The following is a 12524-nucleotide window of genomic DNA, read 5'->3' on the forward strand; positions in this document are numbered from 1 at the left end:
GAAACAACTCTGCTAGAGAGATGATATTACTATTCCCATTTTACAGAGAAGGAAAATGAAGCGAAAAGAGTTTAGGTGACTTGCTCAGGATTGCACAGTTTGTAAATGTCCAGGTCTGGATTCAAAAGTAGATCTTGAGTACAGGTCCATTGTTCAGCCCACTACACCATGTAGTTGCCTTTAATTTAACTTTTATTACATGTAGATACATGCACACATATGGGTAGAAGGCTTTGAATTTATCCTTTCATAGGGGCTTTCTAATATGGAACACATGCAGGTCAGTGTTGTTGTGCAGTCTTGTTTAACTCTTCATAAACTCATTTTGGATATTCTTAGCAAAGATATTAGAGTGCTTTGTCAGTTACTTCTCCGGCTCATATTGTAGATGAGGAAACTAAGGCAAACAGTATGAAGTGACTTGTTCAGAGTCACACATCTAGTAATTGTGTGAGGCCAGATTTGAACTCAGAATGATGCCTTCCTGACTCCAGGCCTGGGCTACCCACTGTACAGATCAATGACTCATCTAAACAGTCCATTATTTCTCATGTTTACTCTGGGGCCCACAATGATCCTATGTCAGTCAAGTGTCAACCTTTGTTTTCCTTTTACATAGACATACTTTGAACTAAAATATGGTAAGTATACCCCTTGAGTGGGCGATTCATAGGCTCTAGGGCCAGAAGGCATCTAACCCAAGGTCCTCATTTTATAGAAGAAAAAGACTAAGGTCGAGAGAAGGGTTAGAAATTATCCAAAGTTACAAAGACAGTAAGTTCCCAAATCAGGATGCCAACCTGGGTTTTTAAATTTTAAATAGAATCTTTTTTTTCCCCTATGATGTCATGGCTCTGGTGAGGGTGAAAAGACTCGGATCATCCTTCCTTTTCTTCATCCTCTCCTTCATCTTTGTCATAATCATCAGAATCACCTGAGCTGGCATTTATCCACAGTTGAAATTTGCAAACTTGTCCATGAATATTCCTGTCTCTACAATGGCCCCATGTAGGAAGTGCCTAATTGTTGTTAGTATATCCAGTGGATGAAACTGAATCTCAGATTGGTTAAGTGATTTACGTACAGTAACTTAGCTTGTAAGATAGGGTTGGAAATGATAGGGTAATAAAACAGAATCGGGGAGGGCTATTATTTGATCACCTTGTCTAACACTCTCCTTTTACCAATGAGGAAACCAAGGCCCTGAGAGGTTAATTAATTGGCCTAATGTCACCCAGGAAGTGAGACAAACTTAGAATGTGAACCTAGGCACTGATCCCAAATCCAGCACTTTGTTCCACTTCCCCACATTCCTTCTTTCTTCACAAATGTTCTAGGTCCCTCTTGATTCCATGTCTAGATTTCTTTCTACTAAAATATGTAGTCTCAATCCTCCTCATCCCCTTTACCTTCTCAATGACAAAGATTCTGCACCCAAATATTAAAATAATAACAACAAGAAAAGCAAAGTCCAAGATGGCTCTAGGTTTACAGGAATTTATCATTACAGCTCCATGATAAAATACAAAAATGATCAGGTAACATAACAACAAGATTTGGTTGCACAGGAGCTGGGGACACTCTTGGTTTTGTCTGCCCCAGTAGAGAGCATCTACTTCCCTATATTGTCTGTAATGTATTGATGTTGTTGCTGGTGATGGTGGTCCTTCATTTTCAAAGAGGACCAATTATATCATGGGGTGATGACTTGCCCATGATTCAGATTTAAATGAGGATTATACTATGTACATAGAGATATGGTGCCCCCTCTTGACAACTTCCTTTAGTGGATACAGGACTCATCATGACCTAAATTATAGTCTTTTTAAGCTGGACTTTGAAAAGGGTTGAGGAGGAAGGGGTAACTCTTCTCCAAAGTCTATGACTTGTCCTACTAGCAAGGCAAACTTTGAGTTGGGATAAGCATAAAGCTAGAAAGCATCCATTGAAAGACTATGATAATGTTATGGTTTCTTATGTCCCTTTAGAAAGAAAATTAGTTGAAAACCTAAAGAAGTTTAGCCTTCAGAAGAAAAGACCCAAAGAGGACATAATAAGCACCCATCAGTTATTTGAAGGATTGGCAAATAGAAAAAGGGAAAATATTTGTTCTAGACAGACCCAGAGGGTAAAAATAAAATTCTGGAGTCAGAAAACCTGGATTCACATTCTGTCTCTGATGTTTACTATCCTTGTGATCCTGCAAAAATTACTAAGCCTCAGTGGGGCCAAATTTCCCCTTCTAAAAAAAGAAAAAAGAAGAGCAGGTTGGACAAATGATTGTTTGTGCAGTGTAAGAGGAGAGGTGGCCACTGAGGTTTTTTTCTAAATCTTAAACTCTATGATTCTATGACTCAATGGTCATTTATCTACATTCTTGTGATAGATCAATAATCCTATGATCTTAGAAAGGAAGAAAAAATAGAGAGAGAGAGGATGTGTGTATGAACACTGGTGTAAAGGGAAAACAATCCTTCCAATGAGAATTGTTCCCAAGCAGAATGGCTGCCTCTGGAGAGAGTGGGATCCTCCTCCCTTGTCAGTCAGAGACTAGACATTGACTTTTTAAGGATATTGTAAAGGGCCTTTCCAATCAGGCTTAGGTTGGTGTCTATGGTCATTGATGTCTCTTATAATTTTCTGATTCTCAAAATTCATCAGAACTACAAGTGAGATATTTACTCCAACTCCATTTGCCAAAAAAATAATTTTTGTCAAGCCATGTCATATTTCTATGTGAGATAGCTATATCTATGCAACAAGAACATTGTTGATATTTCCTTTACTAGGCTGAGTTTATTAAAGGGAGTTCTGAAAAACCGAGAAATTCATAGTTGGCTCATTGAATTGAAATGATGGCCAGGCTATGCTACACACACACACACACACACACACACACACACACACACACACACACACACACACACACACATTTTAATTAGATGTGTCACTTTGTCAGAAAGTGACCCAAATCCTCCCAAGTAGATAGCCTATATTTCTCAGATATGGCAAGAAGTGATAGGTTTTATTTCTTCAACTCTATCCAGATTTTGTTATATATCAGAAGTACCAAGGGCTTTATTTTGAAGACTGTAAATGGGCAAACTGCCAAAAGCCAATCCCTACTGTACAAGATGGATTCCAGCTTCAGGGTTGCCACAGATACTGGTATATGATTTCCCATCATGAAAGGCATGGGCTTCCAAGATCTGATACTTTGAGAAAAAAGGGGGTTCTTGCAGAAAAAGATCTCAAACTGGTGCTAGAAATATAGTAAATATAAGGATTGACTCTCTTCTCCCCTAAGTTTGCCAGGGACTCAACCTTACTGCTGTTGCAATGAAACCACACAGGGATAAACATTAAAAAAAGGCAGATACACACCACTGTTTGTTTTTGTTTTCTTTTTTTTCTAGCCTTTGAATTTATAATCAAAAGTCATAGAAGTTTTAAGTCTTTAATTCTGTGGAAGAAGCAATTTCCTGCCCAAAGGGTTTTTGATCCCATTAGGGAGTTAGGGGATAGTCTTGTGAGGAAAGATATGCCTTGTCTCTAAAGCCACTTTTCTTCCAATGATTTATCAAACGATGTTTCTATAGACTCATGAAATCTCCCCCCATTCTCTTGCTTAGAAGCACCAAACAAGGTGACCCTAGGTAGCTTGGCAAGATCTTGAGGCTATCTTGACAGAGCTTTGTCCATGGTTTATAATGTTTTGCATGTGACTTGATGGTTTTTTATGTATTTCAATTAGTACTTTGAAGAGGATCAGTTACATTTTTATTACTGAATTAATATCGTAGTAGCAACATTTATTAAACAATTCTTGTGTCCCATGTTCTATGCAAAGTAATGGAGGACAAAGTTGAAATAATACATGAGTTGTCTTGAAGTTTACAATCTAGAAGAGGAATAAGACCAGCACAATAGATAATCATAATATGTCATTGCTTTTGATGTTGTTCAGTTGTTTCAGTCATGTCTCTTTCTTTGGGACCCCATTTGGGGCTTTCTTGGCAGAGATACTGGAGTGGTCTGCCATTTCCTTCTCCAGCTCATTTTACAGATGAGGAAACTGACACAAACAGGATGAAGTGACTTGACCAAGGTGATATAGTGTCTGAGGCCAGATTTGAACTCTTGAAGTCATGTCTTCCTCAATTCAGGTCCAATACTTTATCCACTATGCTACCTATTAAGTGAGTGTTAGCACTCATTTAAAGTACTTATTCTGCTTCAGGCAAAAGACATAAATGAAACTGTCCCTACTTTCACGGAGATTATATTATGAACAAACATTTATTGAGTATATATTACATACAAAGCATTCTGTTACACTCTTTGGATAGAGAGATCAAAACATACCTATCCCTGACATTCAGATCTTTCATTCTACTTTGGAGGTAAAAAGTTGACAAGTATACAGACTTATACAAATACATTTTCAAGAATTTCCTGGAGGGAGGATTAACAGCTAAGGGAATCAAAGGAGCTAAGCCCTATAGATTTCATACTTAGAAAGAAGTGCAGGATTCTACAAGGTGAAGGTGATGAGGGAATGCATTCTAGAAGTAGAGGCCAGCCAGGGCAGAGGCATGTTGGGTGAGATGGGATTTTGCTGATGGGGAACAACCCACAGGACAGTTTAACTAAAATGGAGAAAACTTGAAGGTGATTAATGTAAAATAAGATTGGAAGGCGAGTCTGAAGCCATATTGTGCAGTATTTTAAATGCTAATCTAAAATTTTGTATTTTATACTAGAGACAATAGGGAGTTGTTTGGGAATGATATGGCCAGGTCTTTGTTTTAGGAATATTAATCTGATAGCTAAGTGGAATATGGATTGGAGAGAAAAGTCAAATTAAGTAGTCCAATTAAAAAGCTATTGCAATCTTACACAGTAAGTACATTAGAGAATTTTTTTAAAAAATGATGATGTAAAAAGCCAGAATAGAAGATAGGATTAGGGAAGACTTCTTAAAGGCGGTATTGCTTGATTTTAGATTTTTACATGAGCAGAAATTCAGCACCCTATGAAGGAGAATAAGAGCTTTCTATATAGAGACAATAATATGATCATTGTAAAAAGGTTCAGAAACAGGATAACGTAGGGGATTGAAGGGGACAGATAATAGAATGGTCAATATAAGCTGATATGTAAAGGACATGGAAGGAAGTGATATGAGATGATTTTGGCAAGGTAAAATGATTGTGGAAGAGCTTAAATGATTTCCAGAAAATGACTTTTTTTGGCACCAGGCCAAGGGGTATGATGTGGTGGGAGTTTCATAGGTAAGATAGAATGAGGTAGATAACTTTTGTTGTTCAGTTGTGTCTGGCACTTCATGACTCCATTTGGTGTATTTCATTGATTTATTTATTTATCAATTTATCTATATATTTATTTATGTCAAATGAAGTGGTGTTCCATTTTCTTTCCTGGCTCATTTTATAGATGAGTAAACTGAGGCAAACATGGTCAGGTGACTTGTCCAGAGTAACATCACTAGTAAGTGTCTTAACTGACATTTTAACTCAGGTCTTCCTGATTCTGGGCCCAGCACTCTAACCATTGTGCTACCTAGTTACCTTTACATAACCAGAAATATTCATTGCATTCCAGCTCTAAGGCTGGACCACTGGTCTGACTAACTATCTCTGGTTATACACATTTCTTCTGTTATCAGCTTCTACTACTAAAACAGATTCTGCTATGAGATCTTCCATTACTGGTGAAGTTTCTGATTGTTCTCATGGATCTATCAGTCTCCCCTGGACGCTTTAAATAGTCTCTCACCTAAGTTCAGGACAAAAAGAAAAGAACAAAACAAATTAGAACTGGCATGTGCTCATGGACACATGGCAACCTGGTGGGAGATAGGGTAGTTATCCTTTCTTTACACGTAGCAGGTAACCACTGTCCAGCTTTATTCACTACCAGAAAGGAAAAGAAATAAAATGCCAACAGAAGGGCAGATCACTCTTTTTGTATGCTACTCAGTTCTGGCTCAGAAGCTCACAAGTTATCAGTCATCCCAGCTCCTTATCCAAACAGACGATTTTTCATGATCACACAGTAGTAGACCCTCAGGTACTCATGACCGTAAATAGTCCTTTTCAGTCCAAATGTATGCCATTTATAATGCACCAAGAGGGAATATCTGAGAATTCCCTCAGGTTTGGACACTCATTGGCCAGTATTGTATATATTAGACAATAAATGCTGGTTGATCATTTCTTTAAATTTTTCATTCACTGGTTTTATATTCAAAATAAGTGTTTAGTGCCTTAGGGAAGTAACAGGTTTTTGTCCTACTAGCTGACCAGATTGAAAGTTGAACAACAGATAGGAAGTGTTGCCTTAGAGGATGGCAAATTCTTGTTGATCAAAAATTCCAGGACATTAAGTAAGTGTGTGTGTGTGTGGTTTTTTTTTTTTTTCTATAATGGATTAAGTGGCACACATAATTAACGGTGATGCCATTTGGAATGTCTAGGCAGTGACAGTTGTGTTTACCTGGAACTGATTAATGAACATGTCAAACCTTTCCTCCTCTCTCTTTTTTATTTTAGGCCTGTCTTGAGTGAAATCTGACAGAAGATGTTACAGCAGTTTTCTCTATGGAAATGGTTACCTTTAGGGATTATTCTTGGCACCGTCTTCTCATTTGGCTCTGGCCAGCATGACGATGGTAAGTCTGTTTTTAGTCTGACCTTTAGAGTTAGCCAGAATTCATGTTATTAAATAAAAAGTAGGCCACAACACAGAAATGAATAATGCTAATTTTGTAGTTCACTTAAAAGGTTAGTGGCTCTATGCCATACCATAGCCTTAATTAAAAGGATCTTGTAACAATAGTAGAAGATGTACATGTTTTCTTAATAAGGATGAGAGTCTGGTCAAAATCCAGCTCAGAGAAAATATTCAAATATTTGCAGTTTCTTACTAAGGAACAAAGGTAAAATAAAATTTCTAACTTCAGCAAAATATGAAGTTCTATTTATTTAGATGTGGAAAATCTTTGCATGTGCTAAGATATCAGGAAGGTGTGTTATTTCTCTTTGCGTCATGGCTTTTTAGAAACAATATTTTTTTTTCTGATTCTAAGAGTCATAATATTAGGATGTGATGCACATATATATAGAAAGTTAAATTTTAAAATGATATGGGCAAAATATTGGTCACATGACAAGAATGAGGCATTTTAGTTAAATAGTCCAGGTGTTCCATTGGTATTTTCACAATGTTAGAAAAAAAGTCATGAAGACTGCTAGCTACTTTGGTGAACCTTGAGAATATAGTATTATGGAATAATATAGGGTTTATATGGAATGGCCAGGCAGGAATGGATTATGATACCTATTAGTGAAGGGGCCATCCAAATTGATGAGATTCCCAATACATTTGAGGATTGATTGATGTAACTAGACATCATTGTGCTTTTCACCTTTCATTTTAGCTATGCCAATAGGTCAAGAACTGGGAGGCAAGTAGATGCTACTCGGGATAGAGTATTATGCTTGGAGTCAGGAAGATGAATTTAAGTCATGCTCTAAACCTTTACTAACTGCAGGACCCTAAGCATTTGTCTTCTTTCATGTTTTTCTCACTCTGAAATGAGAAAATTGACATTGATGGCCTCTAAGCAAGGTCCTGTTGACTTCTGAGAACCTATAACCCAGTTTTTTAAGTCTGCAAACCCCCTTTCATGATGAGAATCTTTAAAAAAAGGTCTAGAATTTTGAATCTTAGAAAATTTTGCAATATTTAGAGATGTTAAGTGTTGTGTCCAATTTTGCGCAATTAGCAATCATTAGAATTGGAATTCAAATCCAGCCATCCCAATTCCAAGTCCAACTTTTTGCCTACTCTATCCTGTTGTCCTTACTTACATCCTTAGGGAGAAAGCAGAGAAAACTTTGAAAGCTTTTCTGTACCATAAGATATGATGAAAAAGAGTCTAAAATCAAGCTAAGAAGGAAGGAAAATTGTCTGAAATTGGGCATTCTTTTTTAGGACCTGATGGTTAGGTTAAACAGTGATTGGTTATTTATTTACTAAGGTGGGTTATTTAGTCATTACATTAACTCTTATAATCTCCTGGAGATTATTGGTGCTCCGCATGGTGTCAGTCTTACAGACCTAGATTTGATATTAGAAGAACTTTGTTTGAACCCTATTTCAAGCACTTTGTAACTATATGGGTTTGAGCAACTCCATTTTTCTATTACAGTTCTAGTCTTCCCATCTCTAAAATGGCAACACTAATGCTTTCACAATCTAACTTATACAGTAGTTCATTGAAAAGAAAAAGTGTTTTGCAAATCTTAAAGTGCTACAGAAATTGGAGGCCATGGTAGGATAAAGTGGTTGTTCTTCAGTGGTTTTAAGTCACATCTGACTCTTCGGGAACCCATTTGGAGTTTTCTTGGTAAAAACACTGGAATGTTTTACCATTTTCTTCTCCAGCTCATTTTACAGATAAGGAATTAAGGCAAACAGGATCAAGTGACTTGCCCAGGGTCACACAACTAGTAAATATTTCAGACTGAATTCAAACTCAGGCCTGGCACTCTATTCCACTGCACTCCCTGAATGCCTTTGAAATAGGAACAATAACCCTAATATGTATAGTTTATGATCAGGTAGCAGGAATAAGACAATAGGTGAGAAGACATTGGAAAAGTCATCTTGTAGATTTCATTCCAAATACTGAGAGGTAAGAATCTGAGAGTTTTGTCATATGAAACAACTATGTTTTGGACATAATATGCCAACTTTTCATTAAAAGGTATAGATATGAGGACTTTCATTCCTCAAGTAGACTTAGGATCAAATGTTTGAACCTGGACAGGATCTGGAAATGCATCTAGTTCTAACCCCACGTTATATAGATGAGGAAAATGAGACCTGAAGAGGAGACTTGTCCTAGGTCACCCAGTTCCCAACTATAAAAACCAGCATTTGAACTCAGATCCGTAACTCCAAATCTTTTTCCCTCTTTCTTCTTTATCTTTTCATTTTTTTAATTAATTAATTTATTTTTAGTTTTGAATGTTCATTTCCACAAGATTTTGCGTTCCAAATTTTCTCACCATCTCTCCCCTCCCCCCACCTCAAGATGGCATGCATTCGGATTAGTCCTTGCCCCAGTCTGCCCTCCCTTGTATCATTCATCCCTTCCCCCTTCCCCTTCACTTTTTTAAAGAGTAAAATACCCAATTGAGTGTGTATGTTATTCTCTCCTTAAACCAAGTCCAATGAGAGTAAGGTTCATTCATTCCCTCTCACCTTCCCCTGTTTCCCTCCATTGTGAAACCTTTTTATTGCCTCTTTTATGAGAGATAATTTCCCTCATTCTGTCTCTGCCTATCTCCTTCTTCCAATATATTCCTCTTTTACCTCTTAATTGTATTTTTAGATGTCATCCTTTCATATTCAAATCACCCTATGCCCTCTGTCTGTCTGTCTGTCTATCTATCTATCTATTTATCTATCTATTTCCTGATAGACAGATAGATAGATATTTCCTCCAACTTCCCTAAAACTGAGAAAGATCTCGTGAGTTGCAAATAGCATCTTGCCATGTAGGAATGTAAACAGTTCAATTTTCATAAGTCCCTTATAATTTCTTTTTCTGTTTACCTTTTCATGCTTCTCTTGATTCTTTTTTATTTATTTATTTTTAGCTTTCAACATTCATTTCTGCAAGATTTTGAGTTCCAAATTTTCTCCCCATCCTCCCCCATCCCAAGACACCATGCTTTCTGATTACCCCTTCCCCCAATCTGCCCTCCCTTCTATCATACCCCTCCCTTCCCTTATCCCCATCTTCTCTCTTTTCTTATAGGACAAGATAGATTTCTATACCCCATTACTTGTATTTCTTATTTCCCATTTGCATGCAAAAACAATTCTCAACATTGGTTCCTAAAACTTTGAGTTCCAATTTCTCTCCCTTCCTCCCTCCCCACCCATTCCCACTGAGAAGGCAAGCAATTCAATATAGGCTATACATGTGTAGCTATGCAAAAGACTTCCATAATAGTCATGTTGTAAAAGACTAACTACATTTCCCTCCACCTTGTCCTGCCCCCCATTGACTCTATTCTCTCTTTTGACCTTGTCCCTCCCCAAAAGTGTTCACATCTAACTACTTCCTCCTCTCACATTTGTCCTCCCTTCTATCATCCCCCCACACCCCACTTGTTCCCTTCTCCCTTACTTTCCTATAGTGTAAGACAGATTTTTATACCAAATTGAGTGTGCATGTTTTTCCCTCCTTAAGGCAAATGTGATAAGCGTAAGCTTCACTTTTTCCCTCTCACCTCCTCTTTTTCCCCTACACTGAAAAAGCTTTTTCTTGCCTCTTTTTTGAGAGATAATTTGCCCCATTCCATTTCTCCCTTCTCCTCCCAATATACTCTTCTCTCATCCCTTAATTTAATTTATTTAAATATCATCCCTTCCTATTCAACTCACCCTGTGCCCTCTGTCTATATGTACATAATCTCTACCTTACCCTAATACTGAGAAAAGTCTCAAGAGTTACAAATATTATCTGTCCATGTAGGAATGTAAACAGTTCAACTTTAGTAAGTCCCATGTGATTTTTCTTTCCTGTTTACCTTTTCATGCTTCTTTTGATTCTTGTGTTTGAAAGTTAGATTTTCTATGCAGCCCTACTCTTTTCATCAAGAATGCTTGAAAGTCCTCTATTCCATTGAATGACCATTTTCTTCTGAAGTATTATACTTAGTTTTGCTGGGTAAGTGATTGATTTTAATTGTAGTTCCTTTGACTTCTGGTATATCATAGTACAAGCCCTCCAATTCCTTGCTATAGACGTTGCTAGATCGTGTGTTATCCTGATTGTATTTCCACAATACTTGAATTTTTTCTTTCTGGCTACTTGCAATATTTTCTCCTTGACCTGGGAACCCTGGACTTTGGCTACAATATTCGTAGGAGGTTTTCTTTTCTTATCTCTTTTAGCAGGTGATCAGTGGATTCTTTAAATATTTATTTTATGCTCTAGTTCTAGAATATCAGGGCAGTTTTCCTTGATAATTTCATGAAAGATGATGTATAGGCTCTTTTTTTGATCATGGCTTTCAGGTGATCCCATAATTTTTAAATTGTCTCTCCTGGATCTATTTTCTAGGTCAGTTGTTTTTCCAATGAGATATTTCACATTGTCTTCTATTTTTTTCATTCTTTTTATTTTGTGTTGTAATTTTGTGGTTTTTCATAAAGTCATTAGCTTCCATCTGCTCCATTCTAATTTTTAAAGAACCATTTTCTTCAGTGAGTTTTTGAACCTCCTTTTCCATTTGGATAATTCTGCTTTTTAAAGCACTCTTCTCCTCATTGACTCTTTGGACCTCTTTTTCTGTTTGGGTTAGTCTATTTTTAAAGGTGTTATTTTGTTCAGCATTTTTTAGGTCTCCTTTAGCAAGTTGTTGACTCACTTTCCATGATTTTCTTGCATTGCTCTCATTTCTCTTCCCAATATTTCCTCCACCTCTCTTACATGATTTTCAAAATTCTTTTTGAGCTCTTCCATGGCCTGAGAACATTATCTATTTATTTTGGAGGTTTTGGATGCAGAAGCCTTGACTTCCTCTGATAGTATGCATTCTTCTCCCTCATCCAAAAGGATGGAGGAAAATGCCTGTTCACCAAGAAAGTAACCTTCTATAGTCTTATCTTTTTTTTTACCTTTTTTGTGGTATTTTAACAGCCAGTTACTTGACTTTTGAGTCCTTTGTCAAGTGAAGGGTATTCTCTAGAGACGTGTATGTTCTCAGTTCCTCCAAGGTGGCACAATCAAGGGAGAAAAGTTTACTCCTCTCTTGGCCTGTACTCTGATCTGGGAGCAACCACAAGCTTTTCTAACCAGCATCTGTGAGTAGGATTCCCTTTCCATAGCCACCACCAGCTCCACCAGGCCAGCACTCCTCCTCTTGGCGGGACCACCACTAAGAACTGTGACCTAGATCAGCATTTCAATTCCCCTGGAGTCTTTAGGTGGAGGACTACAAAAATTGATGCTGTGGTGGGGGCTAGGACCAGACCCTGCTCCCTTCTCACCCAGGTGAAAGAGCTTTCTCACTTACCTTTGAAGCTGTCTTTGGCATTTAGGGGTTGAGAAATCTGGGAACAGCAGCTGCTGCTCATGATTCTGCACCCTGAAGAATCCTCCATTTCTGTCCCTGCCATGCCTGTGCTCAGTTCTGAACGTGGTGAGATAGAATTTTTGTTTTGGCATTCCAAGCTGTCTTGGGCTGGAAATTTCTTTCGCTCTATCATTTTTTGACTTCTGTTGCTCTAGAATTTGTTCAGAGTCATGTTTTACAGGTATTTTATGGGCTATAGGAGTAGAGCTTGAGCAGGTCCATCCTTCTACTTGGTCATCTTGGCTCTGCCCCTCCCCCTTCTCTTGAGTCTTATATTTGAAAGTCAAATTTTCTATTCTCCTCTGGTCTTTTTTTTTTTTTTTTTTAACAGTGCTTGAAAGG

At 37.5% G+C, this 12524-nt stretch overlaps 1 protein-coding gene across 2 annotated transcripts in view; it reads left to right on the forward strand.

Annotated features, from left to right (window-relative positions):
- PCDH15 (protocadherin related 15) overlaps nt 1–12524 on the forward strand; it is a 2324555-nt gene that overhangs the window by 1296020 nt on the left and 1016011 nt on the right. For both annotated transcript variants that reach the window (XM_072628920.1, XM_072628919.1), the window contains one exon: nt 6576–6694. In XM_072628920.1, the coding sequence (XP_072485021.1) occupies nt 6604–6694 (91 nt within the window). In that variant the 5' untranslated portion in view covers nt 6576–6603. The remainder of the gene's footprint in view (nt 1–6575; nt 6695–12524) is intronic.

The sequence above is a fragment of the Notamacropus eugenii genome, chromosome 1, assembly GCF_028372415.1.
Source record: "Notamacropus eugenii isolate mMacEug1 chromosome 1, mMacEug1.pri_v2, whole genome shotgun sequence".
Lineage (NCBI taxonomy): Eukaryota > Metazoa > Chordata > Mammalia > Diprotodontia > Macropodidae > Notamacropus > Notamacropus eugenii.